The sequence below is a fragment of the Megalops cyprinoides genome, chromosome 16, assembly GCF_013368585.1.
Source record: "Megalops cyprinoides isolate fMegCyp1 chromosome 16, fMegCyp1.pri, whole genome shotgun sequence".
In the NCBI taxonomy this organism is placed as follows: Eukaryota; Metazoa; Chordata; class Actinopteri; order Elopiformes; family Megalopidae; genus Megalops; species Megalops cyprinoides.
The window spans coordinates 10,571,807-10,598,396 of record NC_050598.1 but is presented as its reverse complement, the minus strand read 5'-3'; the positions used below and the strand labels follow the sequence as shown (position 1 = coordinate 10,598,396).

The 26,590-nt window shown below is 41.5% G+C and overlaps 1 protein-coding gene across 1 annotated transcript; it reads right to left on the bottom strand.

Moving 5' to 3' along the window:
- Window positions 1–676: 676 nt before the first annotated feature.
- On the bottom strand, window positions 677–24,809 carry LOC118791363 (neuronal vesicle trafficking-associated protein 2-like). Its single transcript, XM_036548704.1, has 4 exons — window positions 24,564–24,809; window positions 20,707–20,826; window positions 1,640–1,750; window positions 677–1,313 (listed from the first exon to the last, which is right to left on the bottom strand). Exons 1-4 carry the CDS (start codon window positions 24,690–24,692, stop codon window positions 1,122–1,124), a joined length of 552 nt encoding a protein of 183 aa, XP_036404597.1. The 5' UTR covers window positions 24,693–24,809; the 3' UTR covers window positions 677–1,121.
- Between the last annotated feature and the right edge of the window lie 1,781 nt (window positions 24,810–26,590).

Here is a 26,590-nt window from a genome sequence, read left to right as displayed (position 1 = left end):
CAAAGAGACAAATGGATAATGCACAGCAATAATTAATGACTAACTTTTAAATGTCCTTTCACTGCATTCAATACAATTTTACTGCTGTTCATTTATTTTGTACACAAATACATTAAGAATAAATTAGAACAGAAGAGGCATCTGGTCATGGCAATTGCTCATTTCACTAATACAATTAAAAAGTTGAGACCGAAAGTAGACACTGATTCTTACAATCGGGTGCATACAAAAACTTACACAATTCTGTATGAGCTGGCCTCTGATTTGTTCATTTAGCACTCAATTGCCCAACATTCTAATAAGCAAAATTGCTTTTTTTAATGAATTTTTACATTAAAATTTCCCTTTCGTCTCTTACTGTTATCATATGAGGAGCAATGGATCAAAATGCACTCCCTAAATGCACCACTGACCAGTCTGAATCCGCTTAACACTGTTTGCACACATCACTGTCAGATGTTTTAAAATCGCACACCTGTAAAAAAAGGCCCCTACACATGAAAAGCATCCATGGGACATGAAAACCTTGGTTTAAAAATGCCTTGCAGTTATTGATGATGTCCAGTTTCAGTAGTTCATAGTATGCAAAACTGGTCTTGTCTACGACAACTTTAACGTCTAACTTGCACGCATGAAAACAATAAATAATGTCCAAATGAACTGGCCTGAACACATATTTTCAATAAAGATAATCTTCATTTACAGTAGAACAGAGATTCACAGCAATTTCAAACTAATTGCACCAGAGTTATGAGGAATCCAAATTTAGTATCTTTTCTTAAATTAGTAATGCATGCCATTCACTGTGTACAGAAAGGAACATCAAACTTTGAGAGAAGCCAGCACTGCCAGATGGACCCCTCTAACACTGTATCAAAAAAAAAACCTTTGCAACGTGTAGACTTTCACTAACATTAAGTCATGCCTTTGTACAAATGCTCAGTGGTTCAATATCAAATACAAAACAGCAATAACAAGAACGAAACAGAGAAATGAAAAAGATTAAAAACAAACGGGCTGGATGACAGAGAAGAGGCCCTCTCGTTAATCGGTGTATCAGAGGGCACGAAGGCGGGGTTTTTTTGCCGTTTTCCGTTAAAAAGAGGGTGTTTTAGGGACACTCAGTGGTCATCGGGGTTGGGGGGCTTGGTGTCGTGCGGGGCTCCGCCCACGGGCTGCCAAGGCGAGACGGAGCGAGAGGTGGTCTGCTTGGCCATGCTGTAGTGGCTGATGACAGTGTAGAAGCGTCCCCGAGAGTTGGAGTCTTGGGCATTGTAGTAGGCCTCAAGAGACGCAGGAATACAGCGCTTGTGCTGTACAAACACATAAGCACAGATTTAGTGTCTCTCAGTGTAAAGCAAATGCCTCTCTACCAGACATACAGTAGCAGTAAAAGTTCAGAGTAACCAGTGAAATGTTGATTTTTGAATAAAGTTTGAATAGAATTAATAACTTTAAGTTACATATCAGTTCAAACTCACTTTATGATAACTGGAATTAAAAAAAAAAACTGACACAAGAGCACCCTGCTAACCCTGCTGTCATCAATCTTCAAACTGGAAAAGGACATCTCATAGCAAACATTTAAATGCGTTTAAATGCATTTGCTTTTCACTGTGTCACCTGTGCCCCCACCCACCTTATACACAAAGCCATCCGGGCAGCTGTGGTCATAGGTAAAGGCCTTGTACACCACCAGGAACACTATGCAGGCCAGGAACGCCAAGGCAAGGAATATGAGAATCGTGACCTGCAAACACAGGTTGACAAGATGGGTTAGATCAATAGATACACCTCATGCATTTCCAATTCTGTCTTCAACCAAGTCAACAAAGAATTTCTTAGAGCAATGGGCAGCTGAACACATAACAAATGTGTGATGCTTTGCGCTGTTTAAAGTCATATGTCCTGGGGGCCCCGAGTGGCTCAGTCGGTAAAAGCACTCGTTCTGAGTGTAGACTGAACGCTACGGCCCGGGTTCAGGGAATTGGCCATTCCAAATTGGGGAGAAAAAGGGAAAAAAAAGTCATATCTCCTGTGTATGAACTAGGCATGTTTAACTTTACTCAGATAACCAGTTTATCCCTTAAGGCTATCTTGCAGTAACTATGCTTATATATACTATAAAATGAAAATGTGTATGAATTGAATCCCAGGTTACACAGGCTTATTGTGATGTGAGTTTGCTGAATCAGCCACTTCAAAGCTGGTGATTATGAAGGTCTCCTTATCTCCCATGGAGCAGGATGTCATAATATGGCAGATCACACAAGCAGGTCAAACAAACAAAAAGTAGTCATTTTTGCAGCAGCAAAAACAGAACAGGCTTTATAGCTTCAAGCATACTGTTTCGATTTTTTAAGCATCAAGCAAGGAAGTTGATGTGTATTTGGAGTCAATGTGGCATGAATTTTCAGAACTCATAGCTGAATTACAAAGATGTTTGGAAATAAAATCTGTGGACCTACAGCAAGCTTGCAGACAGAGCGCTGCTAGACAACACACTTCAGAAGGATTCACACAGGGTTTCTTTAATTAAATTGGATATGTGGACATTTTTGCACATTGGATTTCAAGAAACTGTTAGGTCCCTTATTAAGGTTCAGTGCTGACACTGCATGAAGACATACTTGGTGAAACAAAGGAAATGTATATTCGGCTTGAGTACAACACGCACACCACACATTTTTCAAGGACTAAAGTATGGGGTCAGAAGAGGTTTTTCTTTGTCCTGAATGCTGTTTTTTAGGTCTGCTTTCCCCACAGATGGTACTGTGTGAGAGAGATGCACTTAAGAAACTAACAGCTGAGTCATGGAGTATTTTTTATTTTGTATTCTGGTATATTTATATGAAAGGTGTCATGCATGATAATGTGAATACTGAATATAGGGTGTAACATATTGGGTTCTGCAAATTTGCTAAGTGATATGTGATTGTGTATTTCAGGGGAGGCTATAGCACTGTCAAGGTCACAGAAACTTTTTTTAATCATCACTTAAATCCATAATATGAACACACAAGACCATCTTTCTACAGAACATTCCAGCATATTAGATTGTGAATCCTCCGGGCTAAACAACAAACTCTCCCTGTTGATGTGCAGCTCTGTTGAATGGTCTCATACCAGCTGACAATACTGCAAGCTGACAAGAGCCTGCACTTTTGAAAAGCTGTCTCCAAAGACATGAATTGCACATGACACAGTATTGCATAAGCACTAAACAGTCCGACATTTCACTCGAGCAGCCGCTTCAAAACCAACGCGGCATGCGCTGCGGACAGCAACCTTCAAGGTGCGCCTCTACTTTGAAAATTTCAGACTCCTCTACCGCATTTAGTTACGCTGCCCATCAGACAATTCTGCTGTGTGGAATATCAGTCTGTCTGGACCCCATCACTCAGAGGGACCAAGGGATTCAAGGCCTGTCATCACACTGCAGCTGTTTGCTGACACGCCATTGCAGGGATGAAAGTCCTCTCTAGTCGACTCTTGCAGAACCGTCTCTCCCCAGGAACAGAGACTTAAGGGTTTCTAAAAGGTGCAAGAGACGTTGTACAATTTGCCACGCGGCGCGCTCGGCAGCCGGTTCATTCTTGCTCTGCATATTGTCTATTTGCTTAGCATGCACCCGTATCCGAGGTGACTCACTCTGTGTAGTTTATGATGTTACAGTGCAATGGACTGTGCATGAAAAAAATGTGTGAAGCCAGCAGTGGTTTTTGCCATAAAAAGAAAAGCACTGTAAATCTCAAATTAAGGTTTTTGCACCATGTTCCAGTATTGAGCAATCTCTGTAAATCCCATTGCTAGGGCGTCATGGCTGCATTTTACTACAGATTGCACCGTAGGTGACAGATAGTTATTTGAAGCCTGTGGGGGAGCTTTTCACAGACAAATACACCTTGTAGACATGAATTTCATTAAAGGTCTCGCAGTGCTTTTCTCATTAATGCATCCCTTTCTGTGTGGCTACAGAGGAAAATTGCCTGGGATGAGCTCCAAATGAAGCGAAGAGGTTAATACGAATCCTTTCTTCTCCCTTTTTGATTTCTCTTTTATCAGTGTGGTGTGTAAGCCAGATTGTGGCTGCTGTTTTCGTTTCAAAAGGCATCACATCTAACATGTAAGAGCCAAGACTTAGAGGGATTTTTTTCCTTCCTTTTGATGGAGGCAAAATGAAATCCTCTTAGCTTATCCCTTTTGTTTGTTTGTTTGTTTTACGTATAAAAGGGAATCAGTTTTTGTGTCTGGAGATACAGATGGTCTTTTATGGCAGGGAGCAGGATGGGCAGCTTAAAAGGCAAGGAATTATCTTCCACACTCATCTCTAGAAAGCTCTTTCCACATATTGTCCCTCTGTGCTCTTCGCAAGTGAGAGCGTGCCATTCTGGAGAGGGATGAAGGCATCCTACATTTTGGCACCGGGAAGAAATCCGCATGTAAACGCAGTGTTACTGTTCAGTTAGCGCCTTTGCAAACTGCACTCCTCTTCAGCCCACTAGCCAAACCACTCTTGATGGCAAATGCAGTCAATTGTTGCTAAAAAAGGTTCAATTTTGTTACTGCCGGTTGTTACTGCCTAAGCAATTGTTACCGGCTAGGGTTAAAATTGGGGTGGAAAGTGCAAGTCTTTTTAAGTGATCAAAATGTACTCAACATAACTGCGACGTCCAAGATTCATCCTGGGAAAATCATTCAGCCATTCAGTCAGTCAATTATGTTTACATAAGTAATGCTAACAAAGAAGATAGGGACTTGATTTCGAACTCACTAATGACAATTCTATGGCCCAAATAACTACTCCAATACAGTAGTTTAGACTGTTTACGTGAACAGTGAACATCCTTTGTACATTGTGGAATTTCATTCAGAATATCAAATCTCTTTCAGCTGCATGCTGAATATCTTTTCTGCCTCAGCTTTTGTAATTATCTTATGGTGCCTATAAGGCCTATACACATGAATTGCTAAATCTAATTACTGCCATAACACACACACCAGGGCCAAGACCAATGCGATGGTGCCCTCTTGAATCAATTCTCATGGGAAGAGAAAAATAAACTCTCCAGAAGACTGAGGCAGATTTTTTTCTCCCATATTTACAATATGGTCTAAATGAAAAGTTTAGGTTACACTTCATTCCTATTTCCCACCCTACAAACAAGAGATATTATCTCTGTGGTTGTGATGCCAAAGTGGTGAGGTATTTTTGTGATTTAGCTGTCATCAGTTTGGCAATGGTTTAATGCATAACACAATGTAAAATATAAGCCAGAACATTTGCTTGTGTTTGTATTTGAGTGTCTGTGCATATACTTTACGAATTTGTTCCATCTGAAGTTCAGTTCATTTCTTCCCTCCATTATTGAAAAGTGAAGGTTGCTATCTGTACATTTTCCTCTACAGCATTAAGTTTACACTGAAGCTCAAGTGATCCTCAGGCTGTGCCTGCCTCCTCTCAGGTTGGCTCTGGTTAAATACCGTTTGCCAACAGCCAATCAAAACTACATCTGTACAGGATTAACTGGTTTGTCACACAGGGAGGATTTTAGAAATCTGCTGTCTGGTTTGCCTGTTGTCAGTTTACTCTGTTGTGGCATATTTCTATAAACACTGTACTATAACCATTGCTTTTTGTTCTAATATGGGCAATATTGTCTTCAATATCCATTTCGGTTGTTTGTGTGCTACTTTGAGAGAAAGTAGCTATGTGAGTATGTTCATGACTGTCACAAATTGGGAGCCCCCCTCATCCCGCCACACTAATGATTCACCCACCACACAGGGTATGGCTGCATCATTTCCCCTCTGTAAAAGTGCCACTGATGTACACTGCAGCAGTACATCAGATAACTGAAGAAAATGGGCCCCTATACCTCCATGGCATAATTATTCCATTGGCCCTCTGCTCTGACTGCATGTAAGTACATCAGTAATATAATTCCACCCCTTCTTAATGCAGTACTGATCAACATCTGTACTTGAAGATCAAGTACAGGCCTCTCACAGATCAAGCTCTCTCAGTCACATGACCTCAATTCTCTCATACACAACAGTCAACTTTTGTCCTTTTTTTTGTCTTACTCTCTGGGATGTCCAATGTAGTAATCTATTGTATTATAAGTAAACTATTTGACTGCTTTTCCAGACAACCTCTCCTAATTATAACAGTGATCAATTCTACTGTTTAGAACCTGTTGAGTATTTTCAATTCCTAGACAGCCGAATTTAATTTTTAAAAGACACAAGGAAGGAAATATTAGCTGCCAAGAAAATGCGGCTTCAGTAATCTGTTTTCCATCACGGGCCGCGTTTGGTGTCTTAGCACACTCTTTGCGGAGTGAGAGCAGCGCTAGCACTGACAAGCAATCAATGCCACATTAAAAAAGCATCAAACTTCACAGCGCGAGAATGCTGTCCTGGATTTCAGGTGGCGAGTCTGCCATGTTGCTTATTATTCCATTTAGTCTGTCATCTCTGTTGACAAAAAACACAAATTCATAATTAATGACTTAAGAGGGAGGTTGAGCTGATTACCTCGGTAAGTCTTTGCAAGGAGTTCTGCAGGCACCAGTGAGTCCTGAAGAATGTTATTTCTTCCTAATTGTTTTGACTGTTGAACAGGAGTGTTGATGCCCTCTGTAATGGATTTGAAAGCCTCATAGCAACTCCGTTCATTGCTGGCTGAGAGATGATATAACATCTTGAGCACACAGTGTTCAAGTAAAGTTGCTGCTACTTTGCAGCGACTTAATGCACCCCTAATGTTACTGAAACAATGTGAAAATAATATGCATCTGTAATTCTCTCATGTCCTCTGTTTTGGCTGTAATGCAGGTCATTTTTTTCAGAATTTAAGAAAAATGCCATTAGACAGATTAGACACAAGGTACCAAAGGGATAATGCTTTATTATTGTATGGTTTATTGTAAAATATCATTCATTTACTCAAAAGACATTCCTATCTAGGTAAATCTGCTATGTCTATGGCTTTACATGTTCTGGTATCCAATTACTTTGGGATTTTATGAGAGAATTATCTTGTATGAGGGTACAAGACTGGGAGTGTGGCTGGGGTTAGAATCAGCATTCCCCACATTTTCCCCCACATTTTATAAAAGCACAAATGATCGATTCTGATCATTTTGGGGAGCGCTTTTACACATCATAAGGGGCTGAACTGTCACTGAAATTAATGAAAAAATACAGAAAGAATATGTCCCCCAAAAAATTTCACAGATTAGATGTCATCAGGCTTTGTCAAGTGTCAAAATGTATGAAATCGGCATTACAAAAATTTTTGCTAAAACTTAGCTAAAAACAAGAACATATTGTTTAACAGCTTGTTTGAAAATAAAAGTATTTGACTCTCCCATAACTGCTATTATTTACATATAAACAGCCTTAAGTATAGAACATTGGGTCTTATTTTGCTATCCATTTCAGTGTAGTGAGAGTCAACAGAGAGATGGTTTTGCACAACTTGGGATATGACAGCACACTAGATACGAGATAAACAGCCATATGCCTTCACCCAGTATTTATTATTCACAGTTTTATGCTGCTGTGGCTCAGTGCTTTTGGTGTCTGTCCCTATTCTATAATCCATATGCTTATAATCTCAAACTGCTCAACATCTGTGAGGAGCACAGTACAAGAACTCATTACTCCAGTTCTGAGGCTCAGGAGAGAAGCCACAGCAGGATGGTGGTAAACAGGGTGAGCTAGGACTCATGTCAAGTTGACTTTGTCTTCCATTTCCAAGAAAGCAGTCGTTTTACTCAGCCACACCTCAAGTTTTGTTGTTCTTACACTTTTATATGACTCCAGAAGTCTTTATTATGCCAATCAAGGATTGTTTATTGGAAAATGCTGCAACAATGTTGCAACAGGATTAGACCCCACAACCCAGGTGTCTTGGCTATGGGACTGACAGATTTCATGTCACGACACCGTAGCTTGCACCAAAGCACACTGCACCAAAATTTCATAACCTAGTATGATTTTTACCATTTAAGTATGTGGTAAACGGTTTTCCCTGTCGTTCCTTCATTCCAGAAATCTAAAAGCATTGGCTTCCTCTGAAGTTATTGCCAGTTGAATGTTTTGGCCATGCCCTAATGTCTACATCACCCATCTAGCTTAGTAGAGCAATCAGATGTCCACATCTGCAAGTTGTCCTGTGCAAATGTGTGAACATTTGGAATTGCATATTCTCACTGATGCATCAAGGAACTCCGTGAACCATGCAAGATGTGCAACAAGCAGTAACTTTAAAAAGGTGCCATGCTTTGGTGCCGAGGTAATGGGCAGTGAGTAATTATGATTCACATTGGATCAGCAAAACTCTGGGATTTGTGTTTAAAATTGCACAGCTCTGGGTTGCCTCAAAATATCTGCATAGCTGCACATTATGCTAGTAGTTGTAACCTGCCTTCTTATTTGTTGCTTGTATTCACCATTTTATCCTCTAATGCTCAGTGAGTCACCTTAGGTAAGGATGCATAACAGTGAATTAATAAACTCACTACATAAACTGAAAGAACACTGCATTGAACTGCAGTATCACCAAAATCCAAAGAAGTGGGTATTGCTGGGACCCCAAACTTTTTGGACTTTTCTCCTCAGCAAATTACTTTGGATGAAATGTCAGTGGTTTTGAGGTTCATCCTCCTTCGCAGTCAGAGTGTAACACTTGTCCCCTTGCCGAGTAAGATTGCAGGTTTTCAAACCATACACCATTTGTGCAGTCAAGCCATACCAGTTTCTTTAAGCTAGACTGGAGCTGAGTAAACCACATCTTCTAGTCCCAGTGTCAAAGACAGAGCTTTATTTATACATCACTCAAAGGTATATTTATTATAATTGCTTTATTTCTCATAGTTCTAACACATGGATGCATGTTCTTGGAGTTTATGGAGTTTTGTTCTGTTTTTTTAAAGATTTATGAGTCCTTGGGTGGCTCAGTTGGCAAGGTCTTCGCTTTGAATGTAGGCTGATCCCTACAGCTTGGGTTGGAACCTGACTGTCATTTGCCAGAAATGACAGTGCCCGAGGGAGGACAAATTGTCTTTGATCCACCAGGGAAAAGGGTGGGTGGGTCAGACGCTTTCCTCGACTCACCACTTTCAGGCTCCTTGTGATTTGTAAGACACCTGTGAGCTGCATGGATGACATCATTAGCCTATCCTCCAATAAGCACCCACAAGTGCAGATTGTCAGTTAGCTGAGCCTAACGTACAAATTCAATTCCAAGAACATTCACAAGAAAACATACTAGGAATAAAGCATTAAAAATGCTCATTTGGCTCAGTCTTGGTTGAGTCCTGATAAGAGATGAGAAAGTGGTTCTAATTAAAGATTACAATGTGTGATTTGTTTGAATGAAAGCAGGCTTCAGTGTCACGGTCCTGCACGGTCCTGGGGCTGTCGCAGTGAGAAGAGCATACAGCTGTATACAGCTACTGTAAATAATTGGTGATTCCAAAAATGTGGTTGCACATTACAGAAAAAAAAGAATTAAAAATAGAAGGATGAGCTGAGTCAGAGACGTTGCATTGAGGTATTTTGACTGCAATATTTAGATGCACTAGGAGTGAACCAAAGAGGAGGAGGTGAGGGACACATACGACAGCAAAGCTATCAGACCGGAGCGGCATACACAGCCCTACCATGGGAGACCTGCTCTCTCCATCCCACACAGGCACTCTATGCCATTAAAATGGAATCCCATCATGTTTTCAGGCATTCAAGACAACCAACTCTTTCTGCTTTTTTACACCTTTCCCTTAAAACGTGTTGAGAGGACTGTGCATTAGAGGAAGGAGGTGAGAGAAGCAAAAGACATTTGTGTGCGAGGACAAGCATTTCCCATCAACCCTGGGGCCATCCACACACCCCCTGGATTCCCAAGGCCAGCAGGGAACAACTGACTTAGACAAGGAGATTGGCTGCCCCATCTGCACAATCACTTCAATTGAAAGAACTACAAAACTCAGGGGAAATCTAATAAGGAGTTACCTACCCTTGCGTATCCCTATCGGATATTAGCACTAGGCCAATTTCAAACCATTGGTGCATTCATTTGTGATGCAGAAGAAAATCAATCACAATCATCTTGGGTGCACATTTTAATAAAAAATATACTGTATAATATCTCCGTTCGAAGTGAGGGTACTGTAACTAAATAGTTTGCAAGAAAACTGTTTCACAGGTTACTGGATTTAAAGTAGATAAGATACTAGAGGTAAGTTCATCTGAAACACAGATTCAACAACTGGGACTGTGTATTACCTTTCCAATGTGTTAACTGCATCAAGCTGCAGCTGGTGTGATGTAGTTATCTATATAGCTAGACAGCCTGCTAGAGATATTAAGATATTAATCTTTCTAATCAAAGCATTAGATAGTTTCATAAAGTGCTTCCCTCTGTTTTTTTCAGTAAATGCATGAATGGACTGGATGCATTTGCCCCAACGCCCTGTGGTATATAGCATACACATGAATATATGCATAGACGTATGCAAACACTCTCTCACACACACACATACACTCTCACATGGCCACAGAAACACACAGAGTAAAGGTAACATTAAGACTTTTCAGGAGCACTTTTTGTCTGCTTGGCAAGTAGAAATGACAGAGAACTTGGGCTGGGTATGTTAATCATGTGCTGTCTTTAGCTATTTCTTCACAAGCTGTTTAAACACTTCTATGAAGAAACGATCAGTAGTACAGTGAAGTGGCGAATCAAGTTTTGGCCTTGATTCAAAGTAATACATTGTGTCCTTAATTTCAAGCAACACGCCAAAACAGAAGTTAACTTTTCCACAAAATTATGATGCTGGCTGCCACGAGTACTTAAATTAATGGAAAATATGGCAGCAATGAAAAGAAGACACAATGCGTAAATCTATTCCTCAAGGATGAGGTCAAAGAGAATTTCAGGTTTGATTAAAAAAGTCTTTGTCTCTGAGTTTTCTCTATTCTTCCAGTAGTTAGGCTGCAAAGCCCTTGACATCTTCCTCGATACGGTATGCTGAAAAACAAGCTGGTCCACCTGGGCGGCCTCTTGGAGACCACTCACACCACAGGGCCTCTTCCTGCTAATGAGGTACAGAGAGAAACACAGGGAGTCGCAGAGACAGGCTTATAACTGCTAATTGGTCTTCCCGCTCTCCCAGAGGACGGCAGCCTGGACAAGGGACACTGAGCGCGGGCCTCGGCCTGGGAGGAGGGCACGAGAGAGCCTGCTGATGATGAAGAGGATATCGGAGTCTTCACAGTGTCACGACTCCTGCCAAATGTCACGTCTGCTTCCCGCTGCTTCAACAACGCCATTAACTCTCCACCAGGTCAGGCGGCAACACCAGGCAACAGGTTTTTCGTTACCCCATCACCCTTTCCTGTTTATTTCTTTCTTTCTCTCTCTGTTCCTCCCATTTGGCTGAGGTGAGAGTAGGAGTATGTATGCTGTCCAGCTTTCATTGACTGATTGCGCTCATCGCCCTCAGCCATTTAATTATCCTACCCAAGTTTCTGCCTCAGGTGAAATTCCGTTGAGAAATTATTATGAGAAAGCCCTGTTCTTCCTCGTCTGACTGTAATGTTTGGTGCATAGTATAGTATAGTATAATCAGAATTGTCCCTCCACCTCAGACAGTATGGCGGTTTGAGAGAATTCTGGATGAATATGCTGTATGTTACCATGCCTTTTATCCTAATGGGTGCTAAAAACAAGCACTGATTGACATGGATAGCACTTTGACATCTACTGAATTACACAGAATTAACTAGACTATTATTCTAACCCTTTGTGGAGCAAGTGAATCTTAGGAAGTCATGCGCAAATGGTGTACACCAACCATTTGTTATTAATTTGATTAGGGGGTCAAGTACCACAGATGAATAGTAAGGGTCTATCTGTTTGGGTTAATTATATTTTTCCACCACATTTGAAAAAAAACACTTCCATAATAATGAGGTGAACTATCCAAAACTGAAACTTGGCAGGTTTGTAAGGGGATATGACAGTTGGCCACGCACCCAAATGGAATGAACTGGTTTCCTTGTGACAAAAAAGGAAATGACTGGTTTCCTGATTGTTGGTTGTTTGAGCAGCATTTAAAACTTAATAACATACATACAAGTTACGTAAAAGTTGCATTCTGAATATTTCATTGTAACTTCCTCCATTTTGGATTTTTGGAAAACCCTTCCAACTTTTTCTCATAAATTGCTGGAACAATTTCCGCAAGAAGAAGAAATGCCCGGGTATGCCACAGGATGCTAGGGGAAGAGAGGAATGACTGCCACTTAAAAGTGATTGAAAACTACATTTCCTCATGTCTATGAGCAGGGGCAGGATTTTACTACTGAAACTGGGAACATAGGTCTAATACATTCCTGGCTCTAAACCATCACAAGGTAGTTTAACGATGTCAAGATTTACTGAATGCCCATTCCTATATAAAGCAGTCAAGAAGAGCAATCAATGGTATGCCTAGCAGTTTATGGCTTCATTTTATACTGTATGGATAACATGCAGTTAAAAAAATGGCTAGAACAGTATCTAGCTTGATATATATCATGCAAGCAATTTTGCTAGCCTTCAGAGAAGCTTTCCATTTTGAAGGTGAAGATGTTGTAAGCATAAGACATTATTGTTCATTTAAGATTTGGAATTATTATGTTTTGATGGTAATTTTATTATTAAACAATTAATTATCTTTTTTCAACAATGTTTGAATATGTAAATGTTATTGATCAAGAAATACACTTGCCTAAAATCAGCTCAGTTCTGTTACCTCCAGTCATCATGGAAGAGTAATTGTTTCTAACACTGCAAATGAATTCATTTGATTTTCATGTCATTTTGTAATCAATCATCAATGTCAAATATCAGACTCTAAAATGTGTAAAAATGTGTTCTTTCCCTAATTTGCCTAGGGTTATTATGAAACAAAACATTCTTTTTAATGAAAAAGTGCAAAGGAAACTCAATAATAAAAATCCATCTCCTTTTATAAATTACTGTTGGTGTTCCTCACACAGAGGGCCCTTTCTGTGTGGCTGTTAAATCATGTCCTTTTATCAAAAATGACAAATGTCAACAGAAATTGCAGATGCCTTCCTGTAGGCCTCTCCTCTCCTCCCCCTGGCTCCACAGAACAGTGAATACAATTTCATGTGAAAATAGCACAGTGCATTTTCACTCAACTCAAAATTGCCCTTTTGCTGGGCTACCCTGTGGTATTCATGGAAAGTCCCCTGTCAGAATGACGTCCGTAATCATATTATAGTTACAGGGCATTGTGGGAACTGCCCAAAGGACAGGAAGACACAGCAAAGTAGAAGCAGCCTACGTGATACATGCACATTGGCACACAGGGCAGAGAAAAGAGGGGGGGGGGGACTTAAGGAAAGAAAGAAAAATAAAGAAAGAAAGAAGGAAAAAAGAAAGAAGGAAAGAGAGTGAAGGAAAGCCTGACTATAGGTAAAAAATTCTATACTTTATGTGCTCTCTGATGCAAAGCAGTACATTCCTTTAACACTGGTGTTAAGGTGAGAATGTTTGTTTTGTCATCATTTTGTTTGATGATTGCATGCTGCTAACTTTACCTCCTTTTCTGAAACTCTCTCTACTTTGGTAAACTGGCCAGCAACGGCAAAAGGATGCTTTCTTAACGCATCGCTGGGGAAAACATCAATATCCTGCTTTTGATTTTTCCATTTCAGATTGCATAAACAAAGGCAAAACCCTAATTTTGCTAAGAGCCAAAGTTAGCTATGAACAGGACCGCAGAAATAGATAAATCATTCCCTGACAGTCAGAGTCCCCGGAGAGAGAGGTCAGCGCTGGCAGACCAGATGTCAGCGTTAGCCGATGAATCGATGAATAATGCACATTAGGGGCACGTCTCTGACTGACCATGCCGCAGCAGGGCCCTTACTTACAGCGCTGCAGAGATAACCAGAGTTATTACTTACCGGCTCTTTTGAAAGTGCATGCGTTCCCCTGTTTGTATGACGAATGGCTGGTCATAAATCACTGCCTGAGGCAATAATTCCCTAATAACATTTTATAATAACATCCAGTCTGTGAGCACAGAGGGAGGTGTTTTCCTATTCTACCACCAACGTATTCTCACCGGTTCTGAACCTGGTAGAGCATGAGTACTAAGGTGATCACAGGAAGCCTATTCTAACCTTGGTTCTAACCTCTAACCTTGGATCAAAACATGTTTATATTTGATATATACAGTAGTTTGAGAATATTAATATGCTGCTGTCTGCTGAATGCAATGTAAATTCCTAATGTAGAGCACACACTGTGAGAAAGAGTTCTCAAATGTATCACTGAACTTATACACATGAAGATTATTGTATGATTTGTGTGATTACACAATTCAATGGTTAAGTTCTTCCAGAAGCCAAGAATCTTTAATTCTAAAGTTTTTAAGACGTGACACTGAACTTTGTAAACTCTTCAGTGGAAAAAAACATGCCTTAACTTTCTGCACAACAATGGCTGCTGAATTACATTATTAACTTTTTGACCCAACAATTGGACAGCTTATGCCAAAATGTAAGTGGGCTGACAGGTAATGGATGATGCCTTGCAGTAATAGTAACCTGTGCTATTTACACAAATGAGGAATGCGACCCTCACCATTAGAGATAAATATCTCTTTCCTCAACGCTCCCACTTCTCCCTTGTAAATGCAGGGAAGGGACATTCTGTACATCTCATAATAATCTGTCCACCCACTTATGGAGATTCTTTTCTGTCTTATCAGACCACTGGAATGCAGCCTGTTCTATTCTGAGACACAAGGACAGCATTAAATAGTGAGTGGCAAACACTCACATCAGAAGCCTGTTTTAAAATCCAAACACATTCCACATTTTACCATTTGCTGATGGTAGCATGGCCGTGTGCATAGAGGTACATCAATTAAGAGATGTGCATGTGTTATTATGCTTTATCTCATATTGCATATTTATATTGCTAGTTTGGTCTTCTTTTGACCTATAATTTTGGCTAGACACATTGCCGCCATGTGACTGGATCATCTACGGTTTACACATGTCCTGTGGTTCCCTTAACTACACCAGGAGCGGCAATTATTCAACAGTGGGGCAGACCCTGGGGCCAATGCCAGCTCACTGTTACTTACTGGGGCTGTACTTGCATGTGGGCGATTCTGCGCTTCTGCAATTAGTTTCTTGAAGTCTGTGCACTAACAGTGGCTGCTCTACTAACTCATGCTGAACTGTTATTGCATGCCAGAGGGATTGAAATGTATGACTGATGAAGGGGGTTGGGCTAGGGGTGTTAACCAAAAAAGCTGTCTCCTTCACATCTGTCAAAAACAGAGCATGGATGCTCATTTCAGCAATGCAGTAGATAGACGGGCATGTCATTTATAAAGGAATCTCACTTTTTGTTGGTCTTTCCATTGTGCTGTTCGCCCTTTTAGTCTGTACTTTAAACACGGGGACAATCTTAAGAGAGTCAGTTTCACTGGTGACCTTTCCTTGGTTCCTGATCTGGTAGTTTCTTTCGAGCAGACATAATTCCACCGTGGTACTGCTGACCCGCCTTAGCTGTAGGTCAGCTATACCTGAGGCAAGCCAGAGGCAATTCCACAGACTTTCCAAACTGATCTCGGATGACAGTATGTTAGCCAACCCCTGATACATAACAGTGAGCTCACCCTGAGCCCAAGAAACCCAGGCAGAGGAACAACCATGTTTATCGTCTTAAATACCATACTCCTCATGCGCTGCACACCTCATCCACATGTAATCTTCATTGCTTACCAGAATCATTTTGCTGGGGGTCACCTTTCCAAATGGGATAAACAAAAGCACAAGCATTGGGATTTCTTAATTTGTAATGATCTAATGGGCAAATGCACAAAACTGACATGCAAATATCTTCAGTCAGTCACACACAAACACAATGTAGGCAAGCACTACCAAAAGAAATTCAACTATATGTATTCAATATGTTCAAGAGTTGGAGGGTGAGACCTCAACTTAAACACAAGTGCAAACCAGTATATTAAGTCAAATGAGTAAATACACAGCTACAGCTGAAACTACACTTGATCTGTAAGAATTCAGTTATAGCTTGTGGTGGTAAAATTATAAAATTATCTGACTGTTTGATGTGGTAAATGCTTATAAGCTATAAGCCATTAATAGCTGCATGTCTTTGAAAATTAATGTTGATTTTACACTGAATGTTTGATTAAGCAAGTAACTAATTAAGATATTGTAAACATAATTATACTATTTTAGTAATACTCATTGTAATCAATTCTCATTGTCTTAGGTTTTCAAAATGTTCAAGCTAAACTATTTTTTCTACATCTGTCCTTGGTTTTCAGAGCACCACTCATAAGTAGAAGCATGAAAAAAAGAAAGTCTCACTGGATTCGACTTACTTTTGTTATTCTCAAAAGATTTTCTTAGATTAATAATTCTGTTTGTTTGACACTATGTTGAAAATGAGGACTAATCAAGTATTCAAACACCTTGCCTGCTCACACAATCCCCTGCTGCCTCGTCCCTTAACACATCTCCATCTTCCCTCTCTTTTCCTTTCTATCCCTCACATCCCTCTCTTCCTCACTCATGGCCTGCTTTCCCTTTCACAACCCCTCTTTCTCTCTCTCTTTCTCTCTCTCTCACTCTCTCACTCTCTCTCTCTCTCTCTCTACCTCTACCTCTATCTCACACACACAATAGCAACATGACACCCCCCACCCTCTGGAGTGATGAATCAGGGGGCCTATTGCAGGTCTGAGTCCAGCCAGATTCTGAAGATGTTACGCAGGATTCTCACTCTTCAACCTGGCACACAGGTGTTTCTGTGTATCAGCTGAACTGGGGCACAACAGCCAGGCAGTCACCACCCGTGGCATTTCATTCTGAGTTGGGCAAACCTCAACCTGAAGTACTGTAATTACAGGATAATTGCTTCTGAGACTCAATTCCCCGGTGTGGCGTGTGGGCCAAACTCCAGCTGAGAATAACAGCCATGCTGAATGTGGAAGGCTGAATATGTCAGCTGGCAGGTAGCGGAAACTCAGCCTCACCTCAGTGTGCTCTCCGATTAACTCTGTTTAAGGCAATACAGCACCGGTCCAGGATTAAGCCATCCTTTCTGTCACATAATTAAGTTCTTTGTATTTATTTCTTTACTTCTACATGATATGATAATCCGTTCCACTATTTTGCATCAGATGCCAGGAGACCGTTTTCATTCCATGTTTTAAATGTTTAATGAAGAGAACATTCCTCCGTTTGAGGAAATTATTACCGTGGGGAATTTGGCTGCTCTCTCTGCTAGGAGTTACAGGGAGAAGAAGGCGAAGATTAACGCGACTCTCCAGCTCACAACCACAGCTAACAGACAGTCCAAATTTGACCACAGAGTTTTATTACAACTGAGAATTTCAAGTGAGTCATAGAAAAGAATATGCTCTGGGCAAGTATGCACCTCATGTTATTGTTTTGACTTCAATAATCACCTAACTTAATTGAGTTAAGACAGCCCATTCACATTAAATCTCACACTTGAACCTCACATTTGTATGTGTCACAATATTTTAAAATTGTTTGGGTTGTTGACAACTAGGGAATCAGAATGCACCAGAGAGAATCAGTGTTGTTTCATCTGTACTGCCTCCACATACTCACCTCAGGAATGTTGCAAAGGACCTCCCCAGACACAGAGGAAAACCCAAAGTTTGTGTAAATCGAAGTGATCAAATAAACTAGAAAAAAGGTATAATTTGCTCCAAAAAAAGGGAAAAAAATCAGACAGACTAACCCAGCACTACTGTGTGGACTTATAAATATTTCAACTTTCCACACCATATACCTCAGACTGACTTGTGTTTGCCTGCACCTATCCACCCTCCATCTTTTTTTGAGCATTTATGGAATAATCAGAGCATGGTCAATCAAGCCTTCCATCTCAGCAGCGGAAGGTGTTGGGCACATTCCGCCTCGAAACTCAAAACTCCTTTAGGCAAGCTTCACGGCCCCTGATTCCTGTTTGTGTCATAAATCTTTCCTCCTGCTAAGTCCTCCACTGCCCTTGCCGGCAATGCAAAAACTTTCCATTCCCTCTCCCCTCTTGCTCTGTTTAATGTTAATTAAAGTCAAACTCCACTGCCTCCAGCTCCTCTCCGCCATTAGTATTCGAGTGGCCGTCCAAACTCCTCACCCATAAACTGCCTGTCTTTCCAATACCACATTCACTCATGCAATTTTCCTCCCTTAGACTGCTCCTTAATATGGGAAATCATCAAAGAAGGAAAGAATTATGGATCTGATCAACCGGTTACTCCAGGGGGAAGATTTTTCAAAGAACACACTCGTAATCACCAGTGACAGAAATGCTGTACCCCTTGCCAAGTCATTCACATGACTGCAGTATATTTATCAATAACAATTATCTTAACTGCAGACTACCAATATCTCTAACAGCAAACTGAATTAGAATATGTGCAATTTGCAGGTGTTTACACCCGCTGAATGAAAATGGCCAGTGAACTACAGCCAACCACAAGTGGTGAGCGCGTACCTTAATTAAAAAACACACTTTGCAACCGGAGGTGTGCGCCAAAGAGGGAAACACAAATTTGCCTACTTCAAATCCATGCAATCTGCCATTAATTAAATGAAATTAAGAAGTGAAATGTGTAGTAAAGCAGCAGAGACAGTTTACTGATGAGGAAATAGCCTACAAGAAAAACTGTACACTGAAAGGAATCGAGACGTGCGGTATGCAAAAGCAAAGGCTGCCCTTGATAAAATGTCTATAATGAAGACTGGTGGGGGTCCTGCAATTTAGCAGGTTTTTATCCACAGTTACAGGGCATTGTGAGAACTGATATAGGAGCAGGCCCTCTGCGAGAAGCACACTCATCTTCCCCAGGTAGAGCCTGTTTCTCTGTGAGCCAGTGTTACCCCTGCTTCATCAGAGGCGACAAGCTACCGCAATGAAGGGAAAGCTGCCACGGCCTGTCCCAGAGGTCAGCCGTTCGTCTACTCCACTGACTCTGCAGATGCTGCAGCTGCCACTGGGTGAGCGCGGGGCCCACTGCAGGGTCGGGTTTGCCATCGCCCCGGCCTGCAGCACACGGAGTACAGCCAGGTTGTAATGAGGGCACTGGGCAAAGACTGCCATTTCCCCATCAGTGAACCTCAGCCAACCGCTGGCAACCCTGCTGAGGAGGCAATCGCAACAACCCGACAAGGGGAAGAGGAGGGGCTGTTGTGGGGGGGGGGGGGGGGGGGCACATGCAGGTAAACTCTGATGTTGATATGTTTTTGTTATTATTCCTCATATGTTGTAAAACTACGCTCTTGTGCATTGGCAGTTCCTGATGCATTCTTCTTTGGTATTGCTTGTCTCGGTTATTTCACAAACTCGCTTCTCCTCAAAGCATCTCAGTTCTGAAATCTCAGAGCAGCCACACACAAACACCCCCCCAATAACCTGATGTAAGGTGTATATTATCTTTTCGTAGCATTAATTTACATAAGCTCTTCCTCTACTGTTGCTGCAACACAAAACAAAAGCACAGACTGCATAAGTATGACAGAAAACCCACGATCAGCCAGAGTTCACGCTTTGCTTGTGGTCGGCAGCCACGGTCATGAATATGTTCAGTTTCCTGCTCACCACAGAAACCTTGTGCTTGTTTCCTCCCCCTGTGAATCTGCCATAAATCTGCCGCTGAGAGTCCTGTTTCTGTTGACTAGTCAAGAATTGACTAGGGTTACCTTTGGAATAAGACACCCAGCAGAAAGATCTGCATCACAGGCTATCTGCATTCAGCTTGGGCTGGAATTCCAATGATCAAGTCTTTGGCACATCTTTAAACAAACAAGTGGAGGACTATGTGGGGTATTTATAGATGCAGACATTTGCATATAGTTCTTTAATCTAAACCCCTTTTGGCTGCAATTGGATATGAATATGGATTTTTTTATAAAGGCCTGAAGCAGAAGATTGAAGGGCAAATGTTGAATTAGCAATTTTCTCAGTCCTTTCAAGGATGTCATAGAAAGCCTTGAACCTGCAAACATTCCTTCAAGTTCAAGTGCAAGTTCTGCACTCCAGGATTGTATTTCTCCAAGGCCTACTGTAGAACTGTAGTGTCAAAGTGTATTTCCCTACAACTGACATCCAGACGCACACCAGAGCACTGGTCAGACCTGGAATATGTTTGCGGTAGACAGGGCTGCTGAGTAGCCTCAGATTGCAGAAACTTTCAAACAAAAGTTTCACCTGTCTGAGCACATTTTAAGTGGATCATGTCCAACTCTTTTCATGTCATTTTGTCATGTGGAAAGTGTGGATGAACGTAAGATTCTGTAGCTTTTCCCACATGGTTTCTGTAAAGTCACAACATATTCCAATACCTTCACTACAATCTTATCATAAGACATATGGATATTTCATTACAGATACATTATGAGGAAATACAATTCCTTTACTTTAAACTGTGGTTGCCAAGCTAAATCAGAGCAAGCCTGGAATAAAACTGTTTTTCAGGTCCATTTCTTTAGTGTTTCACTTGTAATTCCTTGTTGGAGAGGATGTGTGTGTTTAAAATATGCTGGACTGTGGCTGGTTTGCTGGGCACCCTTACTAACCATAGAAAGGAATCTCACCTTGAGTCTCTCTGACACACCATCGTTGAAGCTTATGGTGAACTCCTCCACCTTCGGCACCTTCAGTTTGCCTTTGTTCTTCTGGTCTGTCTGATATTCGGTTCTTGTCTTTACCACAACCTGTGGGAGTGGAGGACGAAACAGCATAAGTGACATAAAATGGTCACAGCTACTGGTTTAATTAAACAGATAAACAAAACAAAATGCTCCCTTATACACCAGTGGCCTATTCAAGCTATAGCCCTACATTTGCTCTCAAACAGGTTATCAAGCCAAGCCACCACCTTTACGGTCCCATTGCTTAAACTTTACAGGGCCACATCTTAACGTTTCTCACGACTGCCTTGGTAGTATGCCTCCAGCTCTGTAGGAGGTGATTCCTCACCAGCAACCTAATTACTTTTGCAAAGTTCCAAATAGCCACAGCGTGGCTATTTCAGTCTAGCCCTCCAACAAACAAAATCCCTGTCTATTACTCAGGCTTAATGACTCCATAAACATCACTGCTGCCAGCAATGGATCAAGATATATATGTTTATTAAATGATTAAGTCCTCCACAGCCTCAGGTGTCTCATTTACCTGCAAACCCAGCATCAATACTCTGTCATCCCAAAGCCGTCTGGAAGAGTACCTAACCCCTTGGCCCAAACCTCACCAGGACTATTTCCTCATTCACCACCAATCATTCCATCGGCTCATTCTCCTAGTGAAACTGCTGCTGGGCCTGCTTGCGCTTCCCACCCTGTGCCTCCCTGGAATTCACACCTGAGAAATGGTTACTGTTCCTGTTTTTTTTTTTTTACTGGTGTGAAGTAATCTGCTGTCTGACTGCACCTGTATCTGAGGAAATGACCTCTGCTTGTGTTCAGTAATTGCATGTCAGCCAGCAACGTGGCAATAGAGTCAAGCAATGGAACTTGTCACAACAGGGTTGCAGGATTGATTCTGGAGGGTTGGTGGTGGTGTTGGGGGGGGCGGAGGCAATGCTACAGTACAACCATGCCCCACCCTTGAGTCATTTACTCCAACTGCTTCAGCAAGTACCCGGCCATCCCCAACATATAGAAAGGTATGCTGTCTAACTTTTCATTGAAAGGGCAAATAAATAATGTAGCATTACACCAAGAGACCACCAGCCCATCCAACTGGGTGAGTTCACTTGATGGCAATATTAAATGAATCTGAGAATGTATTACAGTAGACAGATGGTGGTTACTCTACAAAGCAATAGCAATCATTGCCTTTAATATATGACTGAGTAAAAACTGACAAAAAAATCTTGATTTTCAACAAGCAGATGAGTTTTGTCAATACATGAAATTGCAATCTAAGCCAGTGACATGGGATCAATAAACATATTTTCTCCTTCAAGGTCCATCTCCACTATAGCCTTTTGGCTGAATACCAGGAAGCACTGTTGCACCCGGGCAAATGGCATGTCACTTTGCAGCTGCAATCGGGTATCGATCTGCAATAGAATTACATATCTAGGACAGAACTTAATTAAAGAAACAGTTGTCCAAAGTGCAATCTGAATACAAATCAGCATAGCGCTCTGGGGAGTGTGGTCTGGCTCCACATCTGAAATCACTATCTAATCTATCCAATCAGGATATTGGAGATCCTGTCGCATCCTTGCCCAGATGTTGGAATCAAATATAATCCTGTTAAATCCCTGAGCACTGCACTGTACTGGGGAGTATAACTGTTTTCCATCAATCTCTGTATAACCCTGTGACCCATCTGGTCAAACAGCAAATGCCTGCAGCAAAACATAGTTCAACCCAGCAATATCATTTCATGACACCCTTTTCTTGGCTGTAAAACTAGGCTGCAAACACATTTAATTAACATATGTTTAGTCCAACAGGAGTGTTTCAAGGGTGTATAATATACAGTACACGTAATATGTACCGTGTAAGATACACTGTGGAAGTGTAAAAATGTCTCTGTATACTACTGTCTTCTCACTTTCCCGACCATCTGTACATTCCATTGGCAGTTTTAAATGCAACCTGTCATAGATGTATCAAGGTTCGTGCGTGGAACACAACCAGAAATATGCTTGAAACACATAGCAAGTGTGAGAATACTGTTAAAAGAACTGGGTAAAACAGTAAGTTCTGCTTGTTTGCTATGGCACAAACTGCACCCTGTTTGGTGCAGAGACACAAAAGCTCCCTATAATAAACACACAGCCTTTATTGCAACTAAGATGTGCACCTTCATTCACATTCATCTTGAACACAGAGGAGAAAAACAAGTTTTTTCGTGGCATCTGGCCGAGCGGAGCAGCGTGTTTCTCCATCCTGAGCACAGCTTGCCTCTCGTCCATCCAGGCTGCAGTGACAAATGAGGCGGTCAGGGGCACGGGGCCCCGCCCACTGCAAACACACAGCATGTCCCCGGCCTCCGACTGAACCGCCTACAAGCCTGGACTGCATTCTACTCCAGACCCAGGATGTGCGCCTCACAGAATCGCTCATTCAAATATCCTGTGACTCCCAATGATCAACAGTCGAATAGCCAAATCCCACTTTCTTACCCCAAGCACTCCGGTTCTTTCAGTGTAAATAATGACTCACTGCAGAGTTCCAAATTCAGTCATACTTTCAGGCAAGAAAATTAATAATGCCAAGAAGTATCTTATTTGATAGAGGGTTCTGAGGATTTCCATCATGAATACTGATGAGACAGAATCCAACGCTGGATTTTTGTTCATTTACTGTTCATTAAAAAGCAATAATAATCCATGTAACTGATTACTAATTTCACGGTTGAATACTCAAACAATCAGATGTTCAGTCTCATACCCTCTCCACGCTTCTCTACCCACAGCCGTAATGTATCCATAGAAACAAACAGAGAAATTACATGCAGACTTTTGTGAAGAGCTAACACACGTTCAGCTCATAAATTTTCATTTCATAAATTTTGTCATTCTACATTATTCCTCCCCCCCCCCCCCCTCAAAAGAGACCTCATTTGCAGGGCTAGCATGAGTCAGGTGAGGCCCTATGACAGATTGGTTAAGGGGCTTCTTTCTGTGCACTGTAAAGCCTGCAACCCTCTGCTCCCCCTTGACAAATTTGCCTTCAGTCCTTGCACAGATTAGCCTATGAAATGTGACAGGCACTACAGCTAGCGGGTGTGAGGTGCGATTGCGCGCCCTATCAAATATGACAGACCGCCCCAGTTAGCAGGTGTGCGGCGCGATTATGCCCCCCTATGATGCAGGACACGCTACTCGATGTGACAGTGCCCCCTGTGAAATATGACAGGTCCTTCCAGTTGGCAGATATATCCTGGCCTGCATTAGCACGGTAGCACTTTGTGCCAATTGTTATTATCGCACTAAAGCATTTCAGGATGAAATAGGGGGTGACCAATAAACACTATCGTTTACTTTCAACGAGTAAATGCAAATAGAGGGTGTTCGCCATAGCTCTCTTAATGAAGTGGGAAACTGTCGGTTAACCTCGGTTGTGAGTTATGTAGGCCTATAATTTTTTGAGCGAATAGTTATATGAATATTCAAACATCGTTTACACAACGCTGTTGTCCTTTGTTTTTGTTGAATTACTATCCAACCTGAGAATATATCGCCAACCGAAACAAAGGGTTAAAATCCCCCCCCCCCCCCCGCCCAGGATAAGAGGGAGGGGGAGGGGTGAGTCAAAGACCCAACACAAAGCATGGTGCTAATTTCATCCTGCTCAACGAGCAATAGACAAATTCGCCCGGGAGACGTATCAAAAATGTATGAGCGCAGACAGTTTCCCTCTCAATAATGTCAGACTCTGTGCGTTGGCTGTGGGTTAAAAGTGTAAGTGCAAGGAAAGAGAATCCGCCTTACCTTGTCCGGAGCAGCGTACTGGAGGTGGTTAACGTCCAGTGGAGTGATGAGGGGAACGTTCTGAAAACCATCCTCCACACTGACTGCCTTGGTGCCTTTGTCTTGTATATTAGTTCCCAATTTGACCATCTTCAGCAAATTATGAATACTCTCGCCTTTTGCACACTGAAACAGTAAATACCAAAGCTGTCATCGGGTGCTCTACCGTCTTTTGTCCCTTCTGACCAGCAAGCTAACAGAATCTACAAACATACCATTTTGTTTCTTTCTTAAGAGTCGCTACAAATGGTGAGACTTTGTGATTCTAAACGCTAATACATTTATTGTATTGCATTTGCTTCTACACTAATTTGCTGTTCGTAACATCACACACAGCTTACAGATACCGCAGCAAGTGAAAGCCCGTCTGTTGGCAAATTATATTTCGAATCAACTTCAATTTGCATATTCACGAAAATGACGAGTTTATAGAAAAAGATATGACAACACCCTCTCTTAGAAGTTTAAATTCAGCAGTTGCAAAATGCGTAGCCACATATCAAGATGACAAAGGGAAGTGATATAACACGATTTAAAAAGAATACATGCGTAAATATTGTAAATATCCAATGTTCAACTTAATGAAACTTCAGATTTCATAACAGACTGATAGACAAAATTGCCGCTATGGTTGCTTTCACTCCAGCGCACAATAATTCCGCAGTGCAAGTAAACATACCGGTTATATTACAAAAAAGGAGATGAAATCATACTTACAGATGTCGGATTCCTTATTTATAATGAACTTATGTCAGTTCCTTTTCTCGTTATAATAGTCAACGTTTGTTTTACATTAACAAACTTGAGGGAGAAAGGAGGTGAGATGCTGCCGGGCGGAGAAAGCGCTTGCGTTTCCACAACACGGAGACGGCGAGAGTGGTGCTGATGAGAGAAGCATTGGCAGACGGCAGCGCGCCACGGAAACACAGCGACAGCGTGCAAATCCAAATACCGCTCCCGGTTCCACTTCGCAGCTAACGCCACTAGGGGGATAGGGAGGAAACTGGATGCGAGCTCTGTCTGCAACACTTGCATACAGGCGGTGGAGGACAGGACTTTTCTACTAGTGTTTTTTTATACGCCTAGTTCACAGAGGGCCAAACTTGCGTTGGTTGAGTAGCCTATGTCTGCCATAAGGATGGATCTTCTGTCCAGAAACTTTTGTAATATTGTAATATATAAAGCGTCCAATCAACTTTTTGTGGGCTTAAGGAGTAGGCTAGTAAATAATACACTGGGAATATGACACTGATAATTTCTCCTTTAAAACGCAAAGCGTTTCACATGATTATGTCCGCGCCATTACTTTCAGCTAATCGCAAGCGATGTTTGAGTTTCAGTCCATAATTATGGTGCTAAGGCACGATTTAGTTAAAATATGACATTCCTTCTATCTTTTAAATTAGCCTAATTCGCCTTAAATGGAAGCTAATTTGGTAAATTACATTCCTAAACCCGGCATTTAGTTCATTCCTATACTTTAGACCACTGATTGTAATTGGATGGAATTAACCGTTTGCATGATTTATTGATTTTAAACAGGCAGCAAAATGCAGAACGACTCTCCTATATGCACGTTTAGTTTCAGAAAGTAAGTGGCCAGCTAAGCATTTAGAATCTAAGCTCAGCATTTAGAATCCAGGTGTGAGATTAGTACAAAAATGAATCAGAGTAAATAATTATACCGTTGATAATTTGCTTTTTTTAGTCTAAACAAAAGCAAGTGAATTGTTCGCATCAGCGTCGTTGCCGCCACCTGCCGACGTAATGGCAAAAAATCATATTTTTGGAGCTGTAAAATGGGCATGGAGTTTAGGGGAAACTGTATGCTTTGCACCAAACACATGTGCTTGACTTGTCGCAGCATTTATTCTTTCCAATAATGGTTTGAGAACAGATCTGTGATTGCTTGTCAATCCCTGAATTGATCTGCTCTCTGTCCTTGGCCACAGTGTCGCCATCACGAAACAGCATGCATGTTATGTTTG

What these genes read in the sequence shown, in the direction of transcription:
- LOC118791363 (XM_036548704.1), bottom strand. Translation starts at nt 24,692, where the DNA reads ATGGTCAAATTGGGAACTAATATACAAGACAAAGGCACCAAGGCAGTC. An exon ending in AGTACGCTGCTCCGGACAAG is followed by an intron (nt 20,827 to 24,563) that starts GTAAGGCGGATT and finishes CCACTCCCACAG; the next exon opens with GTTGTGGTAAAGACAAGAAC. An exon ending in CGGATGGCTTTGTGTATAAG is followed by an intron (nt 1,314 to 1,639) that starts GTGGGTGGGGGC and finishes GTGTTTGTACAG; the next exon opens with CACAAGCGCTGTATTCCTGC.